The sequence below is a fragment of the Anguilla rostrata genome, chromosome 6 (assembly GCF_018555375.3).
Source record: "Anguilla rostrata isolate EN2019 chromosome 6, ASM1855537v3, whole genome shotgun sequence".
Lineage (NCBI taxonomy): Eukaryota > Metazoa > Chordata > Actinopteri > Anguilliformes > Anguillidae > Anguilla > Anguilla rostrata.
In genome coordinates, this window is record NC_057938.1 from 32,296,568 (window position 1) to 32,323,264 (window position 26,697).

General features: G+C 39.7%; 1 protein-coding gene and 1 long non-coding RNA gene across 2 annotated transcripts in view; both read right to left on the reverse strand.

The window, feature by feature from the left end:
- Positions 1-724: 724 nt before the first annotated feature.
- Positions 725-26,697, reverse strand: part of LOC135256976 (serine/threonine-protein phosphatase 4 regulatory subunit 3) — a 42,641-nt gene continuing 16,668 nt past the window's right edge. Inside the window, exons 10-15 of the mRNA XM_064339296.1 lie at positions 25,036-25,194; positions 23,494-23,663; positions 8,285-8,427; positions 4,313-4,503; positions 3,041-3,276; positions 725-1,996 (exon numbers count right to left, since the gene is read on the reverse strand). Coding sequence (XP_064195366.1) covers positions 1,883-1,996; positions 3,041-3,276; positions 4,313-4,503; positions 8,285-8,427; positions 23,494-23,663; positions 25,036-25,194 — 1,013 coding nt within the window. The 3' untranslated portion in view covers positions 725-1,882. The remainder of the gene's footprint in view (positions 1,997-3,040; positions 3,277-4,312; positions 4,504-8,284; positions 8,428-23,493; positions 23,664-25,035; positions 25,195-26,697) is intronic.
- On the reverse strand, positions 8,434-23,486 carry LOC135256977 (uncharacterized). Its single transcript, XR_010330557.1, has 4 exons — positions 22,588-23,486; positions 20,822-22,374; positions 8,874-20,476; positions 8,434-8,836 (listed from the first exon to the last, which is right to left on the reverse strand). It is a non-coding gene; the product is annotated as an uncharacterized LOC135256977 (long non-coding RNA).

The window sequence follows — 26,697 nt, forward strand, 5'->3', positions numbered from 1 at the left end:
ATTACAGAAAACAGATTACTGATGGCCTGCCTGCTCTTGACTGCCTACTAATTTCATGGATGGGCAAAAAACAATAAATACATAAGGTGGCAAAGAGGTATTTGAAAATAAAAGGCATATGTACAAATACGCATCTCAATACTGTCTGCCTGCAGCTTGCATCAAAAGCAAAAGCTTGCCTTCCAGAAACTGGGTCACTAAGCAAAGCCCTTAGGCACCACAAAGTAAACCATTAAAGTCCTCTCGCTGACAAAGTGCTAGTTAATGACAACACCAATGCCAAGGGTCATGTGGTCAAAATCACACACAAGACTTAAATGATAAGATAGTTCAAGTGTATGCATAGTTACCGCTCCAACATTGACTTGAAATTGTTTGCCATATTACAGGGAAGCAGGTGGTAGGTTGCGGTTTCCTGAAGATGGGTAGTCAATCCAGGTACATCAGCAGCTTTAAAGAATTCAGACAAGGTTTTTTTTTTTTTTTTGGTTTATCCTGATTATTTCTTTAATATATATAAATACATCCAAATGTCTGGTACCAGGGCCACCTTGATGTGAGCATTCATTAGATGACATTGTGTGCAGGCCACTCAACCCAGAGGAGGAAGAAGGAAACTGCAGTTGCAAACAACCAAAATGTGTCATTAAATCCATGGTGCTGCATGTCAAGAGCATGTGGGATCCTTCTTCAGTGTTCAAAAACTTTGTGAAACGCTTTAGAATTACTGTGTGAGAAATTTTACACTCTTTTATTGTAATGGGTGGCATTTTCACATTTTTCTTTTTCAATATAAAATATTCAGTCACAAAATAGTATTGCTACTGGATGCATTGCTTTAGCAGACTCATTACAACTGGATCACCTTGAGGTGCAGGACAGAAAAAAGAAAGCAAAATTAAAACAATGCAGGTACCAGCACAATAGTGAATTATATTACATCATATCTTTTCAGAATGGTCCCAAATATACTTAACTAAAAGCACACACATGAAAAAAAAAGATATGACAAAATAATCACATCTAGAATTCCACTCAATCTTTAATCAAGAAGGGATGACAAATTTCCAAAATCTGCAGTTTCAAAGGGCAAAAACAGAAATAGATAAAACAAGAGGCTATTCCCCATACAGATGTTTTATAAAACCTGTTCAAGTGCAACTTAAAACATCCTGAACATTTAAAGGCAGGTCTTTTATTTTTCTCATCGAACAAAAAAAAAAAAAAGAGAGAGAAGACTGCTGGCATATCAGAGGAAGAATTTATGCTGGATTTAAAATAATGACATCAGTAACAACAGCCTTGATCTTCTTCCAGTTGACTATGTCTGGTCCAAAAGGGGAAAAATAAGGGTACAGGGAAAAAAGAAAACAAAAACAAAATAAAAAAACAAAAAGATAAAGTTGAGTCAGTGAAGGTCGAATGGTATTTCTGGATTCACAGGCTCTTTTGGGTTGCTATGTGGTCCATCCCTGAGTAGGGGGCAGTGAGTGTGGTCCGAACCCTACAGCACCTTACAGGCGTGTCAGTTTCTATTTTTCCCCTTCAGCTTTTCCACCCCGTTTTGTTTCTTTGCAGTGTTAGAGAATGGTGAGAATGGTCTTCCGTTTCTCTCCTGCTTCTTCCTCCTCAAATTGGCACTTTGAACTAAAGAATTCCACGAGATGGTTTTGTCCCCCAGATTCCGTTTCTCCCCACACCTCACTACCATAATTAAAAAACAAAGGAAAAAAAAGTGGACTGCAATTATACTTTGTTATTACGAGTGCTTCCCCCCTTCCCCTGGCTGCTTTCTGTAATGGTTTTTTGAGACCCCGTCCTGTGGCACATTCCAGCTTTGGAGGGTGGGGGGGTGCTGTTCATGCCCACAGAGAGGCCTGTTTTAGGAGCACACCTTGGACTTCTTAGACAAGGGTGGGCTTTCCTCCTTATCCTCTGTGTCGTCTTCCTCCTCATCGTCATCGTCAGGGTAGTCCACCAGCCCGACCAAACCACCCTGAGTGACCAATAAGACTGTGAGACAAAAGCAATCATCTGCCTGCTTTCATTTTTTTACTACTGCTTCCTCCACACTCCATTTCAATTTCATTTCTTTTTGCTTTAAGAAATCCATTGTAATTTAAAACAAGCGAGCGAGCACAAGGCAAAAATAAATTAACAAGCACTGCAAATCTGCATTCTAGAGACAAATTCAGCAGTGGTTTGTTTAGGTCAGTGGTTCCCAAACTCGGTCCTGGAGTACCCCTGTGTGTGCTGGTTTTCGTTTCAACCACAATTGCAATTCCAGAATTATAACAAGTTGTAAATTTTTCTTAATTAGGTGCATTTCGTGTTTAGAGGGATTATTTACCCTCTTTAACCACATTATGTAAGAAATAGCTAAGCATTCCACGAAGAATAAAATTCCCATGTTCACACTGTGCTTATTGTACTACATGCAAACAATTACATTAAAAAGTAAATTATTTTTAGTGGATCAAATTAAAGACTGAGGTGTGTCAATAGGCTTCTAATTGCTCAAAGTGTGGACATCTGGCCACTAAAACTGACCATCTGGAAGATAATGAAGAGTTCAAAGACAAAGCAAATGATAACGAGCCGAACCTGCATTGTGTCAATAAATTTCAGGAAATTAAACATGTTCCACTGCATGTTCAGGGGTCTATTGATTAATCTCACTCTTTCAATTGGCCCAAAAAGTTTGTTACCTCTTCTATGTAATTGTTCGCAAGAAAGCACAATAAGCACAACACGAACATGGTAACTTTATTATGGCTATTTTTGACATGATGTGGCTTAATAATCATAAAGTGGGTTCACAATAAAAGTGGGTTAATAATCCCTCTAAACATGATAAGCACCTAATTAAGAAAAATGAACAACTTGTTAAAATTCTGGTATTGCAATTGTGGTTGGAACGAAAACCAGCATACACAGGGGTACTCCAGGACCGAGTTTGGGAACCACTGGGTTAGGTCACCACAAAGCCCCAGTACGGCTTTAAGCAGAGGCAGATGAGGGAGACAGCACCAGAGTGTACCTTGGTTGTGATAGCTGCCGTTGGGGGCGAATTCTTGGCTCCAGAGCTAGGTGAGCCAGGGGACCCTGCAGAGCCCGGAGATCCAGGCGACCCAGGTGACCCTGGGTGGTGGCTGGAAGGGGCAGGACTGGTGAGGCTGGACTTAGTGGTGCTCGAGAAGGACAGCTTGAAGCTGGGGCTCTGGCGACCAGACAGGTTTGACTTCCCCAGTACTTCCTTATCCTCAGAGTCTTTCACTGTGTTCCAGGGGACAAGAAGAAGAATAAAGTGGGGTGGGGGGAGCTGACAAGTCATATATGCTTTTCCAGGTAATCCATACAGCAAGACAAAGAACACCAGTCTCACCCGTACTGCAATTATTTAGGTCAAAAGAAATGGCATTTGTAAATAGAAACTTTAAAAAACAAACACAGAGAGACATTTCCACATGACCTTATCACATTTTAAAAAGTTCAAAAGAAACTCAACCCGTTTGAAAAAAGAACAGTTAAGATAAACCCAGGACCTCTTTGTCCTGGTGTACAGACAGAAAAAAATGAACATTCACCAAGTTCTGGAAACACACTGAACGATTTCCAATAAAAAATGTTTCATTATCAGGTTGGGAGTAATTGGCTGTTTGTTCACACACTGAATCTCTACTGTGTCTCACAAATCATTTGAGAGCAACACCCCTTTTTTAGTTTCCACAGCTTGCTTGTTCCTCCCATTAAAATTAAAATTTCTTCTACACCATATATTATTCTCACAAATATATAATATGGCTTCACAATGGTACTTAACCAATCATTTATGATGCGCTGGGTGGGACAAGTAACCAAAAGATATTAATTGCACAATTACATATTTAACTCTTTCTGTACACAAGCCTGAAAATGGCATACCCAAAATAGAATGGTTGAACCCTTTTGACTACAGACACAATCGTGAAAGGTAACCCTTGGGAGTTTTTTTTTCACAACTATGAATGAAACACAGTGGAAGTTTTTTCTCACCTAAATTTTGTTTTTAATGCATACACATGCTTGTGGGTGTGCCTGGAGGGTTGAGACATAATGGAGCCACAGCCACAACAGTGAAGAAATCCTGGTTTAAATTTGATGACAATACCACCACAAATAAGCATTCTGCATTGGTTTTTCTAAACTGTGTCTAGATGGACACTCCGAAAGGACACTTGGTAACCAAATGATATAACGGATGTTTAGAGGAGTAAAATGCTTTATACTGTAGACTACATGCTAGTTGAAGATATAAATTAAAAGCACACACATTTCTTCCTCTCCATAAACTTGCTGATGGGGTCCATGAGGTCTTCTTCACTCTTCATCTTGTCAGAAGGTGGGACCACGGCCTCTCCATCCTCCAGGTCGTCCTCATCTGTGTTGAACCACATCTCCTCCTCGTCCTCAAGTGTGCGGGCATCCCGGCGGTAGCGATGGTTCCGCAGGATGGAGCGCATGCTGCACACACAAATAAAAAATCTAACCTAAGGCTAAAACAGAACCAAAACTAAACCATCCTCAAAATTGACATCAAAGCTAACCTGACAAGTTCACCACACATCAGACTAGAACTAATCATGGATTTTTTGGGGTCACTGATTTTTTAAAAGCCAAATCAGCCAATTTAGAAATTTTTACTTTTTAAATTTTTATGCAAAGGGTAACAAACAAAACATAAGTGCTCTTGTTGCTCTTGTTAACTGGCTAGCTATGCTATCCATAGCTAATGTAAGCTAACATACCCCAAAGCCAGCGTAAAAGGCAGAAGCTAGCAATCACAGGGGAAACACGTAGCCAACTGAGTTCTCACTTTCATAAGTACATGAACTGGGAAGCACTGCCAGTAACCTGGACTTTGAAGCAGATCTGCAGATCTTGCTCGAAAAAAGGAAGACATCAGCTGTGATCTCAGAGCACCAGCAAGGACACTTGTTTTTGTCCAGCAGGTAACTAACACTGCCTTTCATGTTGGCTATTTCAATTTATTTGGAGCATATTCAGCACAAAACTTTACAGTTTGACTATTGTTTTAAACTGTTTTTTTTTTCTTTATATTAAGGGTTTTCCAGCCTTAAGTCTGAAAACAAACAACAACCCATTTTCACACTTTGTGCAATTCTACTTGGCCAACCCAGGAACATTTACCACATTTTTGTTCATTTTTTGTTCATTTTTTAATTTAAATGCACAAAGCTAAACTGTGACATTTATTTTTAATAACTATAATTGCACCATGGACTAAATACAAATAAGATCACAACCCTTTTCTTGAACTGGAAACTCAGCTCTTGGTTGTCCAGATAGAAAGAACTGAAATATAGGCAGGCAGTAATCTTGAATGAACACTGGAGTGTACAGGTTTTTCTTAACAAGACGCACAGCGTTTCTTTATTTCTTTTTTTTGGTCTTTGTGAACTTTTTTGCATCTTTATTTCTAAGAGCAAAATTTATTCCTTGCTTTCACCCAAATTTCTATACTTTTCCAGGTCTGGAAATCAGTCATTCATAATTCCATACCTTTCTAGGCCAAGGCACATCCCTATAACCAGCATTGGAATTACGGTGAAGCCACACTGTACGCAACACTGCCTGCATTCATTTTAAATGAGAGGAGGCGGCACACCTCCGCAAGACATGTTGGGATTGCAGGCGGCGTAGGGCGAGGCGGCAGGGGGATGGTCGTTTGACCCCCAGGCGGGACATCGTTGCATCGCGGTAACCAATCAGATTTGATTTAATGATCCGTCAAGTTCAAGTTCAAAAATTTTCTAATTTTAGTTCCACATTCTATAGTTCCACAATGGAGGACTCACTCGTAATTGCCGTATCGGGTTTCCCAATCTCCTACAGAGACATTGATAAGAGGAATGCAGCGTGGAGGAAAGTCTCTGAAATTGTTGGTGGCTCTGCTAAGTAGATATAGCCATTACTATTAGTTATGATTGTCCAGTCTGGATAAAAAATAATTTTTGCAGTAACCTACCTCTGAAAGATGTTAGTCAGGTGCATAGCTAGGCTATCTAATGTCTAGCTAGTGAGTAACAACCAACAATAACAACAAAAACATTTTCAAACATTTAGTTGCTAGTTGTTCGTGATCGTTTCTACCAGCGACCTAGCCAGCTAACCAGATACAACTTTGAAGACATTAGCTGGCTAATTAGCAAGACAATGTTTTTGTTGTTGGTTGTTACTCACTAGATATTAAGCCGCGTTTCCACCGCAGGAACTATACCCCGGAACTAGGAACCTTTTGAGGAACTCAGTGCGTTTCCACCGCAGGAACTAGGGTCTAAATTTAGTTCTGGGGGCTTTGTTTTACCCCCCAAAAGGTTCCTGCTCGGGGGGTAGTACTTTCCGAAAGTACAGGAACCTTTTGGGTTGAGCTTGCAGTGCTGAACATTTCTGATTGGTCGAGTACTCACAGGATTTTTTTGTGTCTATTTTCAGGCGCCATGTTTGAAAATATGCAGGCGCAAACCAATTTATTTTCATAATAACTTCAAATCAAACTTGTATGTTATGCGGCGCAGTAGCCTACTTTTGGTTATAGCCTGCCAACGTCTTGGAATTATAACGTGTGCTCTTCTGTTCTTTTCTTGCTTTAGTATTCGTTTTATAAAATGCTAAGCATTCGTGCTGGGACAGCATATTACGTACTAAAACATTCAAACGGATTAATTCGGTTGCTGAATATTTTCTTCCGGATTTTTTTAGCCAGTTGTAATTGACTCAAAACGTTTGATACAGTTATGTGAGGTATGCGGTAGTTCTGCGTAATTCACATTGGTGATACAGTAATAGCAAACTGGAAATCACCTTCCGCACTTTTTGTCAGGGTAAAATAACAGGTTAATTCTAGTAATCGTACCTTTAGCTTTTTCAGACTGCCGTAATTTTACTCTGCCATTCTTCAATTCCACAAAAAGACCAGGAAGACTATGGACTAATTTATGGTGCATGGTTCGCATCTGGAGGGCACACTTCGCTGCTCGGCTAGCTGTAACTTCGAAGGAAAACAAACGGTGGCTGTACCACTACTAATTTAAATTTTCACGCAAGTCCGAGTTTTCGTTCTATTCTTGTCATTTTGCGATTAGCCTATATGGAATTGACGATGAGAAAGTAATCAAACAGCAAATTGTTTACAACGTGTGCATGTTTTCTGCTGTTGTTGCCAGTTAGCCTATATTGGAAATGTGAATGCATTCTGTCGCTTCGGATGTCAAGACATGAAAGCGAATGTTCGCATAAAAACATAATGAATGTGTTTGAGAGGATATATAAAACAGTTACAATCTGACTATTGGTCTGTTATATCCTATTTGTTGCATAACGGTCCAAGTTCAACTACCAACGACAGTTTTGCTTGACAGTGGCAAAATATGCCCAAACGGCTGCAGAAGAATATTTCAATTCCATGTGATTAAATCGATAAAAATCAATAAATACAAAAGTAACCATATATAGTCATTGTTGGTAACCCGTTGTATATAAGTGGAATAAACCCCTCCGGGCTGTCCCGGTTATTAGAAAATAATGTAGGCTACTTCGGTGGTAGTATGGGGTTACAGAAGAAATCATATGACAGATGGACCGACGACAACGTCCCTTTTTCATACGTCAGTGATGGCTAATTTGCCTAATCTTCGCGGGACTTTAGACCCCGGTGGAAACGCAGACAACCATTGGCTGAAGGAACTTTTTAGTTCCTGGTAAAGTAGTTCCTGGGACTGAAAGTTCCGGGTAATTTTGGTGGAAACGCGGCTTTAGACAGCCTAGCTAGGCAGCTGACTAACATCTTTCAGATCAAGGTTACTGCAAAAATTTTTATTCAGACTGGACAATGAACGTGAAACACAACATTAAACCCGGTCAACATTTAACAAACACAACTCTCTCTCTGGATGCCCTTCCTGACGCAACCCTCCCATTTATCCGGGCTTGGGACCTGCACTGCAAATGCACTGGGTTGGAGCATTGGCCGGGAAACCAACCTGGGCCTCCAGCATGGCAGACGAGAGCTCTACCCCTGAGCCACCAATGCTCCTATTTAACAAACACAACTGTCTGTCAAAAATAGGTGACATGCCCACAAGTGGCCGATTGTGGAATGGAACTGTGTGATGGAACTGTGCCACTGATATGACTGGGAAATCTGACCTAGGAAAACAGCAAAAAATAAAAAAAATAACACAGAAAATCAGTGTACTGTGCAGGACAGCTGCACCACACTTACCTGTCCAGCTTGGGATTGTCTTGCCTCTCTCTTTGCTGCTCGTAGCGTAGCTTCAGCCCTTTGAATGTCTGCACGTAGTCCACATCTTCAAGTGCTTTCCAGTAGTTCTCAATTATGTGGGCAGTTAGAGACTTCACGTCCTCCTGGACAGAATCAACATGCAAACAAGCACAAATAAAATATAAATACATTCAAATTTACTATTAATTAGCTCGAAATGCATACTAGTCTAAATATTGGTCACTGATTTTAACTGGCTCATGTTATAAAGCAAACAATACTGCGGTACTTTAAAACATAACTTATTCCGTGATTAGAATTGCAACCACGACCAGTGGTCATGCTAATCTAAGGAATGCTACGGCTTTGGGATGTTTCAATGTCTGTGTTCTATACAAATTCACTTGTGTTCTGATAAAAATAACAATTTTGACCGTAACATTCCAACTCACAATAATAAGACAATCAGTGTTTGTTGTTTCATTATTTCATTATGACACTTGTAACAAGCGGAATAAAACAGTGGGATTAGCAGGATGAAAAATGCTACAACTAAAGTATGGGCGTTCTGATCAAAACAAATTTTTGCCTGACAGGCTAAAAATATTTTTAAAATGTACTCACGTTGAGCAAGCTAGCTATAGCAAGACATATAATTTGTGACTTTTCCAAAAGCACTCTCCCTTTCAATTTCGCTATGCTATCAATGGCTGTGTAAATATTATCAATGAAAAATTTAAAATTCATATACTGAAAGACAACTGCCTCAAAGAAACGGGAGTAATTATTTTGTGTGGTTTATGTCATCACCCTGTGTAATCTTTATTTATTTTACTAAAAAATTTAAATAAAAATCTCAGATTGTGTTTTCTAGAACAGTGGTTCCCAACCTCAGTCCTGGAGTACCCCTGTGTATGCTGGTTTTCGTTCCAACCACAATTGCAATACCAGAATTTTAACAAGTTGTTCATTTTTCTTAATTAGGTGCTTATCATGTTTAGAGGGATTATTAACCCACTTAAGCCACATCATGTGAAAAACAGCCAAACACAATAAAGTTACCATGTTCGTATTGTGCTTATTGTGCTTTCTTGCGAACAATTACATAAGAAGAGGTAACAAACTTTGTGGACCAATTGAAAGACTGAGATTAATCAATGGACCTCTGAACATGTAGCAGAACATGTTAAATTTCCTGAAATGTATTGACACAATGCAGGTTCAGCTCGTTATCATTTGCATTGTCTTTGAACTCTTCATTATTTTCCAGATGGTTAGTTTTAGTAGCCAGGTGTCCACACTTTGACCAATTAGAAGCCTATTGACTCACCTCAGTCAGCAGCCATACCACCATGCACTCTGCTCCTGCCGACTGGCTGAAGGTAAGCAGGTGTGGGCTTGGTTAGTACTTGGATAGGAGACCACCAGGGAATACGGAGTTGCCGCGGGAAGTGGTGTTGGTGGGCCAGCAGGGGGCAATTTTCCCTCTGGTCAAATAAACCCCAATGCCCCAGTGCAGTGACGGGGACACTCTGCTGTAGGAGATGCCGTCTTTCGGATGAGACGTTAAACCAAGGTCCTGACTCACTGTGGTCATTAAAGATCCCATGACACTATTCGCAAAGAGTAGGGGGTTCCCCGGTGTCCTGGCTAAAATCCCACATCTGGCTCTCGCAAAAAAAACCTGCCCCCTAATCATCTCCTGATTTAATTGACTAAAAAAAAGTTCTCTCCCTCCAGTGGAGCTGCTCAGTGGCCAAATATAGAGGTTGTACTGGGCAGCTCCCAGGTGTGAATGTGTATGAGTGTGAAGCAGGGCGTAACTGTAAAAGAGCATCCGCGCTCAGTGAACCTACCCTGAAAGGTTAAACAAAAAAATTCACCCCAGTCTTTAATTTGATCCACTAAAAATAATTTACTTTTTAATGTAATTGTTTGCATGTAGTACAATAAGCACAGTGTGAACATGGGAATTTTATTCTTCATGGAATGCTTAGCTATTTCTTACATAATGTGGTTAAAGAGGGTAAATAATCCCTCTAAACATGAAGAGCACCTAATTAAGAAGAATTTACAACTTGTTATAATTCTGGAAATGCATTTGTGGTTGGAACGAAAACCAGCATACACAGGGGTACCCCAGGACTGAGGTTGGGACCCACTGTTCTAGAACCCAGTGTATCTCTTTCCTGCATTTGGCTCTTTTGTCTGCGAGAAAAGCAGAATCCTGTGTTAACGTGACCACTCATGACACTTCAGGCCAACTGCATAAGAAGGCGTGTATACTGCAATAATTCTGACAGTATATACACCTATATATATATATATATATATATATAACACACATAAAAACATAACTATGTAACTTAAAAAAATTAACAATATAAAACATAATATAATAAGATTCCTGCTGCAGAATGCTCTGCTGCACTGGGAACTGGTAATATAGAATAGACATTTGATCAGGGATTCACAAACTGGGATCCAGGGACCCTCATGGCTTGGTGAAGTAGCCCCTGGAAGGCCCTCGGCAGAATGAAAAAAATTAGTGCCCTTTCAAAGATTTTGTCCATATTTCTTTCTTTTATTTGTGCCCATTCCTCTTGCTGTTTCTGTGAGCCATTTATCTTCTTGATCGCCAAAAATGAAAAAAAAAAAAATTATTTTCTTTGTCTGAATAATATTATTTTACGCAGAAAAATACTGAACAAAGAAATACATGTTCAAGCTAATTATAAAATTCCAATAGTAAGATGCATTGGACTGCTTAATCATGCATGAATTCATACGCCTTGGTGACCTAACCCTAAGCCCTCTGCGCAAGAGTGAAGTGAGGGAGTGACAGATGTAGCCTACCCCAACCCTAACATTAGCAATTTCAAAATGCCTTTTTTATTGTTTTGCGGATCCCGTATTTATCAGTCAAATAAAGCAACCAATCATACATGGATATTCAAGGTTAAAAATAAATAGAAGCGCCAAAAAGATGACCCTCCAGTTTGATGAGGACAAGGAGATGTTGAAAGGCCCTGGGCAGCTATCACTTCAAATGCAGCTAGCTGAAGTTTAGTCAGGTTAATTTAGTTAGCCATTGGCTTTGTGAAATATTTTCCTAAAGAAGCACTTAGGGGCCTATGCCATTAGACAGGATATTACTAGAAATGGGTATCGAGAGCTGATATTTAATTAGTACTGGTTCTTGATTGGTCAACCAAAATACCAATAAGATCCTAGACATAGGTGCATCTATTGGTATTTACACATGGAACTAATTCAATACATCCACTTTAATTCAGTCTAACATCGTTTTCTGCTTGCGATCTTGATCCAAAATTGAGTCAACTGACTATGCTCAGCATTTTTTCATACATGCCACAGCATGTTAGGATATTCATTTCTTAATTGCATCATGCAGTACACCTGTAAGGAAGCATCTGCATTCGTTATGTTTCTCCACTCATTTATTCAGGTTTTTCCTTTGTCACACATTTGTAGGTCATTGTTTATTAAATACAGATTTTTAAAAAAGCAAATTATCTGTTGATAAACTAGATCATTACTGATGTCATTGTAAAATCATGACTTTTACATCAATAGCAGTGTCAGCGATTATGAGTAGATTTTTGGCATTTTATACAGCTTCAGTGTTAAACCTCACCAACTTCCTTTTTAATGCAAATACAAATAATTCTGTTGGCTGAACAAATACAGCTACAAATACAAATCGAGGCATCTCCCTCCAACCCTAGTATGCAATACACTCAAAAGTACATTTAATTAAAAGGGCCTATCATGCAATTGTTTTTAAGCTCAGTACACACATTTGTATGTGCAGCCAAAAGCCTGCACATCCACATTATAGGGTGTTTTCATTTACCATTACAATTATTCTGAACTATGTGGTATGAATAATGTCAGACTGTATGTATTGGGATTGAAGGTATGCCATCCCGCCAAGTTACGCCTTGGCGGGGCGGCATGCCCCATACCTATACAGCACCGAGAGTTTGTCACTTTTCAGGGTTTCCCACAGAAATAAATGCAACAGCCACAGACTCTCAGCCCTTAAAAACCCAATTTCAACAGACAGAATTCATTAACTTCTCATGTCCATAGAATGAAGCCCCAAACTAAGGGGATGTTGCGTCGTCGTCTTCTTCTACGCATCAAGTCACAGGTTCAAGCCCCACCTGAACTGAATTTCATGCTTATTTGCTCACTAATAATTGTGTATCATTTCTTAACTCTTGCTTTTGCACCATATCTACCCACCATTCACCAAATGTATAGACAAGACTGAATTATGACATACCATCTACACGTTCAGTTAACCTCCTACAATATCGCCAGGCCATATGGATACAACCGGAGCTCAGCTGTAATTAAAGTCCTGTCTTCTTTAAAACCACGGACACATTTGACCAAAAAACTTTTTAGACAGCTACATGACGGTGGAGCACTGCCAAAGTAAATGACTGCGAAGCGCAAGGTCGGATAATCAAATCCCGCCTTGTCCTCAGGGGCAGATCTTTTTGTATCTTAAACTAGCATTTTCTTACACTTACATAGCTAACTAATAATTGTCTATTGCTTTTGCACTTATCAAAATATCACAATCTTCAATGCAGATGTTTACCAAGTCACTCACGGCCAGCCATATGCATTTCATGACGATAAATGTATTGATTTTCTTAAAAAGTTACACCAGCTGACCACTGCGGCGTTTCTACCAACAACATTTCTTCACTTGGCTACGGTAGAAAACGTTCTCATCAGCAAACAGCACTTTTCTACATTCATGTTACCTCGCCCTGTTCTCTATGTACCCACATACAAACAATTACTACGTATGAACTGTCTGCAACACCTCATTAAAACATTACATTTTAAAACATGACTCATTCATAATTATAACTACTAGTGCTGAACATCAGAAAAGTACATTTACACTCCAGTTTCATGGCGCAATTTCACGCATTGCTTCAACAACTAATTCAACGTATAAGTAGTACTATCGTCTGTTTTATATATCGTTCAGTAAGGAAACCCATCTCACTCATGGTCACTTTACTTTCTTTGCACTAGTCTGTGATCATGTCATACTTCACCTACATGCCCATTCTTCTAACAACATATTGTTTCAACTATTCAATTTCATCAGTCCTCCTCATTTCTCTCTTACTACTACAATTTTCTAATATTCAAAGATTGCTGGGACATATGCGTGTGCTGCTATTCTCCCCTGTCTAGCTAAGCAAAACAAGGAACAGCTAAGCCTCAAAATGCCATAAACCATAGAAACACTGAAAGCGCATCGCAACAAAATAACAGAAAACGGAGAAGACAGAAGGGTACATAAGTTGCAACCTACGAAGCTCAAATTCTACGAGCTTGCTGATAAATTTTGTCAATGAAGGGTCGTTGCATGGCCGTCAGATGAGTGAGTACATACACTGGAGATATTTCTGTTCATTTTCTAATGATGCAAGCCTCTTTTATACTTAAGCCACCGCACCCTTTATCACAGCTATTGTTTTACATCTATAGCAAAGCAAAAGTGCTAAACGATACATGTTTATCAGACTGTACAAATTCAGACAGACATAATCCACAACCGTTTCTTAAAGGGTTACTTCGCATTTTTACACCCAGCTCTGCTCCGCTGTTCATCATGAATCATGTCCTCAACTTGGCCCCCCGAAATCTTGCTCTGCCTCCCAATCAAACCACTGTACATCCGACACTGCCTACGCTGTATGCGTGTTTGCATGTATCTATGTGTACGCATGCTTCTCATCGTCTACATTTATATTAGGGACGGGAATCGGCAGGCACCTCCCGATACAATACTATCACAATATTTAGGTGCCAATTCGATATATATTGTGATTCTGTGGATATTGCAATTCTGTAAGTATTGCGATTCGACATTACGATTTTTTTTTTTTTTTTTTTTTTTTTAAACACTGGACCATGGAAAACAGATGAATATAACTTCAAATACAACACATAGTCATTTCACTTAGAGCTTTCCAAGTTTTATTTCAGGCCTAAATCTTAACATGAACTTAATGTTGGCAGGGCAGCCAATAGAGAAAAGACATAAAAATGTGCCCTATTATTGAATGTATAGCCCCTGTCAACTGCACACAAACTGAACTAGTGTGTGCCTTTAAGCTGACAGATTATTAAATGTATGCCACTTACTTTTTCAAAACCCAGTACATTTAACCCCTTAGCGAGCGCATATGCCAAATCCTGCCAATCCTTGCCCATTTAGGGGGTACCCTATTTAAAGCTTTATAACTCCAGATGTGCCCACCACAGAGACTTGAAAAATGGCAAGAAATAAAGTGCCACAAATGCAATTGTCTAGGCAAAAAATCTAAAAAGAATTAGCTCTTTTTTAGTTCGCAATGAAATACTGAGAGATTGCATATATATAGCAGGTTGAAGTATATATGTCCTGGATCAGAAACTTCTTGACCACAAGTTCATAGATTCTAAGAGTGGATATGTAGAACTACTAAAGATCTATGAAGGAAAAACTAAGCAGTGTACCCAGCGTCTCCAAATCTACCCAAAATGTCTAAATTATGCATTGCTGTAAATCACAACATATTCACACATTTCACTACAAATCAACTGTTTTTACTCAAGAAACTCACTGTTGCATCATTTTCAAGTGGGAATTACAAGCTTTCCATCAGTACAGTGTTATAAAATAACTAGGGGTCCAGAAACATATCCAAAATCTCTCCAAAAAGGAATATATTGCCTTTTGTCCATTGTAAAGCATATAAATGAACCCCTTATGAAGGTTTAAGATGAAACATTGATATCAGATTTAAAAATGAAAAATATTGTCACACAATGCTGTACAGTACCTAAATGTGTAATAATGAACTATTGAATGTATTTCTATACTCTGTACTCTCCTATGTTTTCTTGTATGGGGATGGGGCAACATAAAAACTATTTTCAACTGTCCACCACATTTTGGCAATGTTCCAACACTCCCATCATCACTGTTGCATGCATCACAAAATTTACTAGACTACCAACAGGGCCGGTTTTAGCCTGCTGTATTAGGGTGGGCTGGTAGAAATAATAGGTGGGCAACTTGGGCGCTGTTTCGTCACTAGGATTGGTGTCACCCAATTAAATTGATATAGCACTTCTCGTCACATTAAAGACCATCTTGCAGGTAAAATTCTTTACGAAATGTATACTTAACCTTGTCTGTAAATGACCATTTGAAAAGTTAATGCAGGCTTGAATAATTTTTACAAGACATAAGGGCACAAATTCAGAGGAACTAGTGGCCGTTTTGAGCAAAGCTCCTAAAAATGCCTTTTTTCTCAACATTGTGTCATATTAGCCCAATATGCAGTAGTAGTGAGTCTTAGCGGTCGTGATATAGTGAGTTAGTTTTCAGTAGTTTTATATCGCATTTCACCATGTATCATCATGGTAAATTATTGTGTTTGTGCAGTTTGCACAAACTCCAGCCTGTCAGGACATCGAGCACACAATTTTTCTAACAGGAAAAGGAATGGTGCTGGCTTTTGTGCCTGGGTGCGTTTTGTGCAGGTGAAGAGACGGGACTTCACTGCTGCATTTGTTACAAAATCCTCCTGCCGGTATTAGACAACCAATACTAGTTTTGTTATAGCATGATACATGATAGCAAACTTTACAATGCTGTGATGTGAACACAGCGTTAATATCGTTAGCTAACGCCCATAGATACGTGTTCATTCTACAGTCAATATCTGTGACTAAATATTGAATAAACATGCAACCTTACCATTGGTTTTACGCGTAGAGATGTCGCTTTTGAGACTGAGTGGTCATATATTGTCTTGGACAAGCCGTTTGTGAAATATACACGCATTTGTGATGCCTGGGTGCCTTCCAAAATAGCTGTGCGTAATACCACACGTGTTGATTACGGCGTTGTCGCCCTTTTTAGTACGGTCTGGCTTGATTGACAATTCATTTATTCAGTAGGTGAGAGTATAAGCTTTCTAACGATGTATAACATGTCTATTTTTGCTTTTGGAATAGTGTTTTATAGGTCAGCGTAACCAAATTTTCTCTCATCGCATTCACTTACACTCTGTGGTAGCATTAAATGACACTGCACCTAACGAAATGTTGTCAAAGATTTTTCGTAATTTCTTGTTAAATACTATTATTATTGAGGACGTCTGGGCATAGCTAAGCCATTTGTTTGCTGATAGCTTAGCTGACATCGTTTTCTGGAGCAAAACAGAAGTGGATAGGACTGTGTCATTGATTTACTGTCTCTATCTACTGAACACAGATAAAATGTTATATTGCTATGTAAGTATTACTGATCAAAATATTTTGGTTATACATGTTATTTTTGGAATTGAGTGTCTTTAAATAGGTTAGTGGTATTATATAATGTGGATATATCTAAGCTAACGCTGGTCACTCACCAAGACATCTGCCCAGTTCTCCACTGGTTCTCCTCACACCACAACTCAATTTCTCTCCTCTGACCGTTATTCCTTGTAACCCTGGTCTGTGCCTGGTCTCTTGGACGCCTAGCAGGCTCATAATGGTAAGGCTGTGGTCCCTCATATGCTTTTGCATAAACATTTACAACCTCTTGTGTCAAAACTAGCGTTGAGATCTATTCTTCTTATTGTTCAACTTGACCGCTCTCCCTTCTGTTACGTCACTTCCGGGTTGGCGTTTTTTAGATGCCAAAGTAAAATTCTCTCACAAAAAAAAAACGACTCCAGAAGTCACTAGTGTGTATATATAAGTATATTTTTATGAACATCTAGTTCCTACATCATTTTCCTACACACTGATTCACTGGGGTCTCCAAACTACAATATGCTCTTTAATACCGCTAATTAAATCAACTGGCAGTACACTGCATCAGAGAAACTAGCTGTTTCAACCCGTGGCTGCCCACCCAATCAGAAGTTAGAAACGGTACTGGTATTCTCTGTGCTATTTTCCATTGGCTGAACAAAAAAAAAAAAAATAAATAAATAAATAAAAATATTCTTAACTTTTGATTGGGTGGGCAAGACGCCCATTTGGGTGGGCTGAGCCCACCCCTGCCCATAGCTATCGCCGGCCATGACTACCAACGAAAGCTTACATTACAGTGTGAAATATCCTCATTATATAATACCACTAGCCTATTTAAAGATACTCAATTTCAAAAATAATGTATATAACCGAAATATTTTGAGCAGTAATACTTACATAACAATGATGAAATCTTATCTGTTTTCAGTACAGACAGAGACAGTAAATCAATGATACAGTTCTATCTTACCAGAAAATGATATCAGCTAGGTCCTTCAGCAAACATATGGCTTAGCTATGTCCAGAAGTCCTCAATAATAATAGTATTTTCCAAGAAATTACGTAAAATCGTTGACAACGTTTCCTTAGGTGCAGCATCTTTTAGTGCTACCACAGAGCGCAACTGAATGTAATGATAAGAAAAATTTCAGTTACGCTGACCTAAAAAATGCTAAATTCCAAAAGCAAAATTAGACATGTTATACATTGTTAGAAAGATTATACTCTTACCTACTGAATAAATGAATTGTCAATCAAGCCAAACCATTCTAAAAAGGGCGACAACGCTGTAATAATAGCTGGTATAACGCAGCTATTTTGGAAGGTACCCAGGCATGACAAATGCGCATATTTCACAAACGGATTGTCCAACACAATATATGACCACTCAGTCGCAAAAGGGACATCTCTACGCGTAAAACCAATGGTAAGATTGTATATTTATTCAATGTTTAGTCCCAGATGTTGACTGTAGAATGACATGGTATAATTAAAGAAAAATTGTCTCGTTTATGTCGTTATTCAGTGAGCAGCGTTGCCACTACTGTATTGGCATATTTTAGGGCTAATGTCGGGTTTATCTTGTTGCTACGGAATATTGCATTACATTACATTACAGGCATTTGGCAGACGCTCTTATCCAGAGCGACGTACAACAAAATGTATAACCATAATCAGGAACAAGTGTGTCGAAAACCCTAGAGGGCAGTAGCCTACCGTTCCAAGTGCAGGGAACAACCGCATAGTCCAACTTGGACCCTGTAGGTTAAACTGATTAACACTAACACAAACAAGTACAGCAACAACGCAGTCTATGCGAAAGTACAAGCAATAGTTAAGACGAGTGCATTAACTAAGTCACCTACGAAACAGCTAACTAGTTACAACCCTAACCTTACAGATAATTTAGAGATTAAATTGAGAATACGATTTCTCTCAGCATAATGACGGATTTAAAGAGTAAACGAACTCACCCGTTATTGTCTTCAAATGGATCCATGTCAAAGAAAAGTAATGATTCATTCTCTCAAGGCTTTACCGTAGCGTATTATTTATTTAGACACTGGCAGAGTACAGCATAAATTGCGTATTTTGAATATTCAATGTTAGAAATTGCAGCGAGAAACTGCAGCTGTAGACACAAGAGTCTGTTATGTTATGGTAGCAACGGAACGAAGCGGACTATATATGTATTACCGTCATTGTTTTATTATACCAGCGTGTTTTCGCGCGTTTGCACAGAAACTCAAAAACTACCAATAAAATGGTTTAGCTTTTTCTCACCATAATGACAGATTTAAAGACTTAACGAACTCACCCGATACTGTCTTCAAATGGATCCATGCCAAAGAAAAGTAATTATTCATCCTCTCAGAAAGCTTTTACTAAGAAACTTTGGGTCGCCTATCCTAGCATGCACGCTAGGTGGAACTGTCAGACCGTCCAGTCACTGCTAAAAACTAGACCTACGGTGTCGGATTACTTGCGTCGCCATGGTTGTCGCTTGCCGTAAAGAAGTTTACTCAATGTCGTAATCGTTTAGATTTGGAGCTCCAGCTTTTCCGCACCCCACCTAATGAAAAAGTTCAAATGGTGTGCAAACCATATGGCGGACATAGGTGCTCCCAATAGGAAAGTTGTACAGCACATTCAGATGCATCAGTCGATGAAGTTTTGTGTTGATCTGACTTATGGTGTGGGAGTTATGGCCTTTTAAAGTATGACCCTCTTGTTATAGCGCCACCATTTGGCCAACATAGGTGATTTTTAGTGCCTGAGTAGTGGGGGGCCATAGGAACCCACCTGCCAAATTCGGTTGCTCTAGGACTTATGGTTGCTCAGCCTCAGACATTTTATCGGAGAAAACTGCCACGCCCCAACTAAAAAGTCTAAATGGCGGGCAAACAATATGGCGGACAAAGGTGGGGCCAATGGCAAAGTTGTAGAGCACGTTGAGATGCATAGGTCGATGAAGTTTTGTGTTGATCTAACTTATGGTGTGGGAGTTATGGGCTTTTACGCGTTACCCTTTGTTATAGCGCCACCATCTGGCTGACGTACGTGCTTTTTAGTGCCTGAGTAGTGGGGGGCCATAGGAACCCACCTGCCAAATTTGGTTGCTCCAGGACTTATGGGTGCTGAGCCTCAGACACTTTTAGCGGAGAAAAATAATAATAATAATAATAAGAATAATAATCCTAACAGATACAATAGGGTTCCAACAGCTTCGCTGCTTGGACCCCTAATAAAAAATGCCTTAAAGTACAGACAAAATATCGATTTGGGAGGCAGCGTGGCGATTTAAGAATCGCGATTCGTAAATGAAACAATTTTTCCCTCCGTCCCTAATTTATATGCATTACTGTTCTCAAAGCTGATTTTGAGTTTTTAGCATATGCAAGCTGAGAAACAGAGCTTCAAATAGATGTATCATACATGGAGATTGTACAATTATTGAGGAAGTCGTGCTGTTTTGACGTTAGAAATTAATGCTGAATGGGCTGCCAGAAAACCAGAGATTTTCACTGCCAAAAATTGACAAGGGATTCCCACACTTTTCTGACATATTTCCTTAGCATCCATGTGTTTAAATAGATATCAGTTACACCAAATTACACATTGTGGTGGAATATTCTACCTATCTGATGTGGAATGCATGGAATACAAATATTTAAACTACTTAGAAATCAACTTTAATGTAGGTGGAAAGCAGAAGTTGGGATCCTCACTGCCTCTTGTTCACGCCCACTCAGACTTTGAATTAATTTATGCAGCCTTAGCCACACCCCTCACCTGAATAACAATGATGCCTTTGTCAAGCTGTCAATAGCTGCTCTCCTACTACTCACCAATGAAAAGAGTAGTACTTTAAAGTTACATCATTCTGAAAGTAATTAAGCTACCACAAGCTACTGGGAAATGTATTTAAGCTACTAGAGCTTAAATAAAGACCAGTTACACCAAATTACACATAATGCATTGTGGTGGTATATTCTACCTATTTGATGTTGAATGCATGGAATACGTAAGGAATAAACCACAACGGGCTGTCCCGTTATTGGAAAATAATGTAGGATGGGGGTGGTGATGCGGCCGAGGCGAAGCCGAGGTCACTTAACCACCACCGAAGTACATTACATTCCAATAACGGGACAGCCCGGAGGGGTTTATTCCACTCACACAATGGGTTACCAACAATGACTATAAATGGTAACTTTAAAGGAGTAACATTGTGGTTTTCACACTTTCTCGGTTTTATGTGCTATTTGCACAAGAAGCATTGAAGAAACACGATGAGTAAAGTATTAAATATGTCCGTTCTTTATTTTTGGAGAAACATGCATTTTAAATTTATCGTCCGATTTTCAGCCGGTTGAGAATGTTCTCCTCGTAGTGCGTCACACGAGGATAACCACTCCCCTTTCCACGCCCCGTAAAAAAATCTGACCGGACACACCATCCTGTTACAAGTGTGCTGTGAAGTTAAGGTAGCAAATAACAAGGCTGAACCCTTCTGACGTAATTTACATAGAAACTATACGCTCAGATCGCCTAGTTTCACTCACTGTGGCCAAGCGGAATCGATAACGTTTCAGAAAATATATAATTTTAAAAGGTTTAATTCAATCTTCAACTCGGACTTTTGCTGTTTATTGAGGGTGTGAAAGAAAAGTTTGGTGCCGCTGACTATAATCAAATGTTTTTCAGATTTACCGTTCGATTGAGCAAGTATCAGTACATTTTTATGGGTTAGTGCTGTCCGATTGTGCTAGCTACTTCACATTAACCTTGCACAGCGATCAGTAAAGGCTAACAGCACAGCACCACTTAATTATTGTCACTTCTATCATCACTGTAATGAACTAAAAAAAGGAGACAAACTACCTTTTCTGTATGAAATGTACTGTCGAACTCACGCGCATACACTGCTGGCGACATTCTAAAGCTCCGTTTTGCCCTCCATACTGTCAGTCAGATTGCTGTGATAGCTCAAAAATCATATTTGGGGACCCATGGATAACTCGTGACCCATAGTTTGTGCCGCTGGCTTACAGGCAAGACAATGCAAATATATGACTAACGCTAGGTTCACTTATGTGCCTTTTAAGGACTATTAGACTATCTCTGGTTTGTTATATTCATTTATAGCTAGTTTGCTTTCATAACGTAATGTTATAGTTGTGGTTTTATCTTAACTTGGCTAGCTAGCTAGCAAAAATTATTATTGGATATAAGTTAACGTCCTTAGCTATCGATACTCGATATACTAAGTTAGCTAGCTTGTGAAAATTCAGTCTGCCAAGATGAGCGCGTATCATGGAGGTAGCTATGGTAACGGGGCATGGTCTGTCAATCACAGCTAACTGACAGTTCTCATTACCACGCCCAGACAGTTCGGGTGAACTTTTATAGTGGGAAATTTAGGCTTAGAAAAATCCGTTTTAAAATACATTTAAATGACTGAATAATAAAAAATTATGCACATTTGTTTTGTTGTTGCCTAAAGACAACTGGCAAGTGTCACATTCAACCACCATGTTACTCATTTAATATTTATTGATTTCGACTTAATCACCTGAAATTGAAATATTCTTCCGTGGCCATTTGGGCATATTGTTTTACCGTTAAGCAAAACTCTAGTTGGTAGTTGTATTTGGACCGTTGTTATGCAAAAACTCTGGTTGGTAGTTCTATTTGCACCATTGTTAAGCAAAAACCTCTGGTCATTAATTCTATGAAAACAACGATTCTATCTAGAAAAAATTTTGCCTTCTCGTTTTATACCATAGAATTAGCACCAATTTTGGTCATTTTTGTAATTACATTATTTAAGAAAACTGCATGAAACCATAACTCAATCAAATTCATCTCCCTAGCTCGGCCTTGCCTTAAAATGGTGCGGTCACGCATTGTAGACATAGCGTTTTTCCAAGACCCTCTGAAACCGGGTTTGAATGCCATCTAGCTTTATGATAGCTTCGCCATCACTTGTTATCTAGCTAATATTAAAATTCAGCTGGGTTTTAGCTCAAAATGGTCTCACGGCATGCTTTTTATCCCGGTTAGCTAGCTAGCTAACTAGTGAATTATAGTAATAACAGCGGTCACTATAAACGCAGTCGTTAAAAAAGATACAGGAGAAAATGCGTCCCGTAGCCATGAGTTAAATACGGAACGCCGAACTACTGTACAAATAAGGGACGATTCAGTAGCCTATTTTGCGGGATGGTTGGCAAGCCTAAATGAAGCCGGTAACTAGAACCGTGATTCAACGCTGCCATCAATTGCGAAATTGGACACTGAAAAAGGGAGGGGATGTAACAACAATTCAAAACCGAGAAAATAATGTTGCTGTTTTAACTGAGTCACCTCTATCTACAAAGTAATCCGTTACCATGTCAATCCATTCGTTCTTGTCGCTGGCACTATCTAAATTCAGCTCGGTAATCTGGAGGAGAGCTTTAGCCACATTACCAGCGTTGTCACACATGATGGAATCTCCCGAGACACTCGTAATCAAAAAAGTAGACTAGATGGTAAACAACACAAGGTATTTCCTGACTACTTATGCAGGAATGTCATGCGGAATGGTCATTAATATGGATGTCCCGCCCATTGTCCTGCCCCCTCGCAACAAGCAGACAGAGAAAGAGATAGAGAGAAAGAGAGTTTAATTATTTTACTTTTCTCATGTTCACCGATCAAATACGAGTTTGATATTAAGGTATTAGAAAGTATACATGTTTAAAAAGTAATCACCTCATGCGACTTATGCCTGGGTTCAGTGGCTCCTGTCACATATCGAATCATTGTTTGACAGCCCTACTGGCTGCACGGAATTGGGTACTCACCACTCTGATGTATTCAAACATCTCTATTATGGCAGAGTTCATGAGGTTGTAGCGTGAGCCGTTGTTCAGGAAGGCTTTCACCACTGGCTCAAAAAGAAAGTTCCTCATGATGTAGCGGTTGTAAAACTCATCTTTCAGGCCGATGATCTTCCTCATGAAACGAAGTGCACCTGTTGGAATGAGATGGTTGTACCCTTCACTTTAAAGCAGACTTAAAATGTTTGTCCCTCAGTGAAATACGTGTTTTAGTTTTTTCTTGATAACTCCAAATCATATTGTTGGGAATTAGAATAAAACAAATACCCTTTTCCCCTCATTATGACATTTATTGAAATTATTATGTATGCCAACTGGAAGATCGTTTAAGTCAGAGATGTGCCAAAGATGCTCTTGGCTTTTGTTCCATCTGAACCTGTAACCACATAACTGGATTCATGGCTTAATGAATGCACGTGACCATATGTTAGAGATATGCAGCATTATAGCATTCAGACCCAGACCTTCAAAGGCATACTATGCAGGATTTTTACCTTGAAGACATTATTAAATAATCATGGTAAGGCATATCTACGACGCACTGGCAATCTCTGTCTTTAAGCACTTCCACTGAATTTGTGCTCCTTTATCTGTATTTGTACTATATAATGTCTTTGGGATGTTTCTGGGTGTTGCGCTCTTTTCTGTGTGGGGAGGGGTGGGTGTGGCTACAGAGCAAGCCGACAGGGCTAGCTCAGGAACCTTGGAATTGCCTTTCCTCGGTGGCCTCAGCTGACGTTCCCGAAGGGGATTAAGAGCGACACAGAATTCGCTCGTTTTCTGTTGGACCTGTAAGTAACATTACCAGTAGTGGGAAGCTGGCAACAATAAGGACTTTAGCAAGGGTCACACATTTTCAAATTTAAAGTTCCAACGAATAAAACCACTATTATGTTCAAAATAATGGAAGCTGAAGCTATAATCGAATCTACTGCCGCTCAGGGTCGCTCATTTCATGGTACTAACTTTACTTCTAGCTAACCTGCTAGCTACGTTTTTTGACTGCAAACACAGCCTAAGAAATCCTGCATAGTATGCCTTTAGTAATGTATTAATCTGTGTAATCTTGTGATCAAGTCCAGATGGAACAAAAACCAGAAACATGGCTGGCACTCCAGAACCAGGGTTTCCTCCCTCTGGTTTAAGCAGCTGGTCTAATTTTGCATGCACAACAAAAAACAGTGCTATCCCTTTCCAGTGGGACGTGGGGTAAATGTACAAAGGGAAATTTGTAAAAGCCACAGCTGCCCTGGACTGCAAGACAGCTCAGATTCAAATTAGGAATGAAAAATCTCCACAGACCATAGGTTTCCATAGCTCACCATCAATTTTGAGATTATCACTAAGCAACTACACTCAATGATGCAAAAACCTCATCGCACGACTGACAGCCCACCAAGCTCCCCAACAAACAGACAACACAGTGCATCAACACAAATCTCACAAAGGGTGCTGGTGAGCACTGAAGCACGCCACATTTGGGCAGGACTCTTGCTGCTCACTCACAGAGTGCAAGAAAGGCATGCTGGGAGCCCATGAGCACCAGGACTCGGCGCAGAATGTCCTTGTTGATGATGTAGTTTTTTATGTGGTAGGTATGATGTTCCACACAGAAGGTCAGCAACTCCAGAATCAGAGCCAGCAGTTGTGACGTCTGGAAATCATCTGAATCGGAGGATGAAGAAGTGAAATGACATCAGTTTGCTTTCAGGTGAAATAACAACTGTAAACAGAGAGTCCCATACTAGTCATTGACACCAAACAATCAATAAACTACACAAATTATTCTGAGCGTAATTTCCTATTGGTACAAATTCATAATCTTGGGTAATCAGTGGGTGCACTTCAAAATCATTTAAAGGGAACCCCACCTGTTAAGACACTTAGGCCTTAAAATTGTCTAAATGCCTTCAATTATATAAACATGTCATAAAAACCGTATAAAAGATTTTAGTTATTTAAAATAAAATAAAATAAAAATCGACTCGTAGGTCGCCATTGTTATTACTGTCACAATGCACTCTGGGTAGTGACGTCAAATGGTTGCACAGGTCTCCTTTCCATGGCTTTTGTCCATTGAGCGGCATTGAAAATGTCTTCAGTTCAGCCTTCGATTCGAGCCAGAGCGGGACACTACTCAGCAGAAAATCACAGAGGACAGCCTCATCAAAAAAATAAAAACGATGAAGATCGGGGCCAGGAACGGCTGCTGCTAGAAATAACTTTTCCGTCTTAGTTAGCGGAGGCGAGCAGTTGCTCCACAGACACCATCTCTTATACACTACTCTCGTCTCCTCTGGCCCCCGATCTTCATCGTTTTTATTTTTTTGATGAGGCTGTCCTCGGTGCTTTCCTGCTGAGTAGTGTCCCGCTCTGGCTCGAATCGAAAAGGCTGAACAATGCTGTGGACAGGCGACACGTGCAACCATTTAACGTCACTACCCAGAGTGCATTGTGACGGTATTTTATTTTAAATAACTAAAATCTTTTATACGGTTTTTATGACATGTTTATATAATTGAAGGCATTTAGACCATTTTAAGGCCTAAGTGTCTTAGCAGGCGGGGTTCCCTTTAAAATCAAAAAACAAATAAGAACAGCAGATCAGACCATTAACCACTTTGTGCTAGGCCCCTAGTGGTCGGTATGCCGGCGTGCCTAGATTGCTCAATTCAGACATTCTGTACTCCTGCAACCAAATTATGAGTTGAAAACACAAACTCGGAGTTCTAGTTTCATTAGTAGACGATTCAGGACAACTATGCCGAATACAGAGTTTCACAGCGCCACACTGTCACGCTGGTCGTGCATTTACCAAGCACCCTCTCCCTGCAGTCTCATCTGTAACTACACCCCCCACGCGTGACACACTGGACAAGTGTCTATCTGGGCACACGTGAAAACATTCTTTTATCACTAAAATTCGTATTCCGTCGTAGCAACAAGATATAGCCTGTACAGCTGCGCTGTGCTCACTGAACAATGGGGCGACAGAGCTCTGGAGGTAAGACCGATTGTCTGGCAGTCGGAGGGTTGCCAGTTCAAACCCCGCCCTGGGCGTGTCGAAGTGTCCTTCAGTAAGACACCTAATCCCTAACTGCTCTGGCGAATGAGAGGCATCAATTGTAAAGCGCTTTGGATAAAAGCGTTATATAAATGCAGTCCATT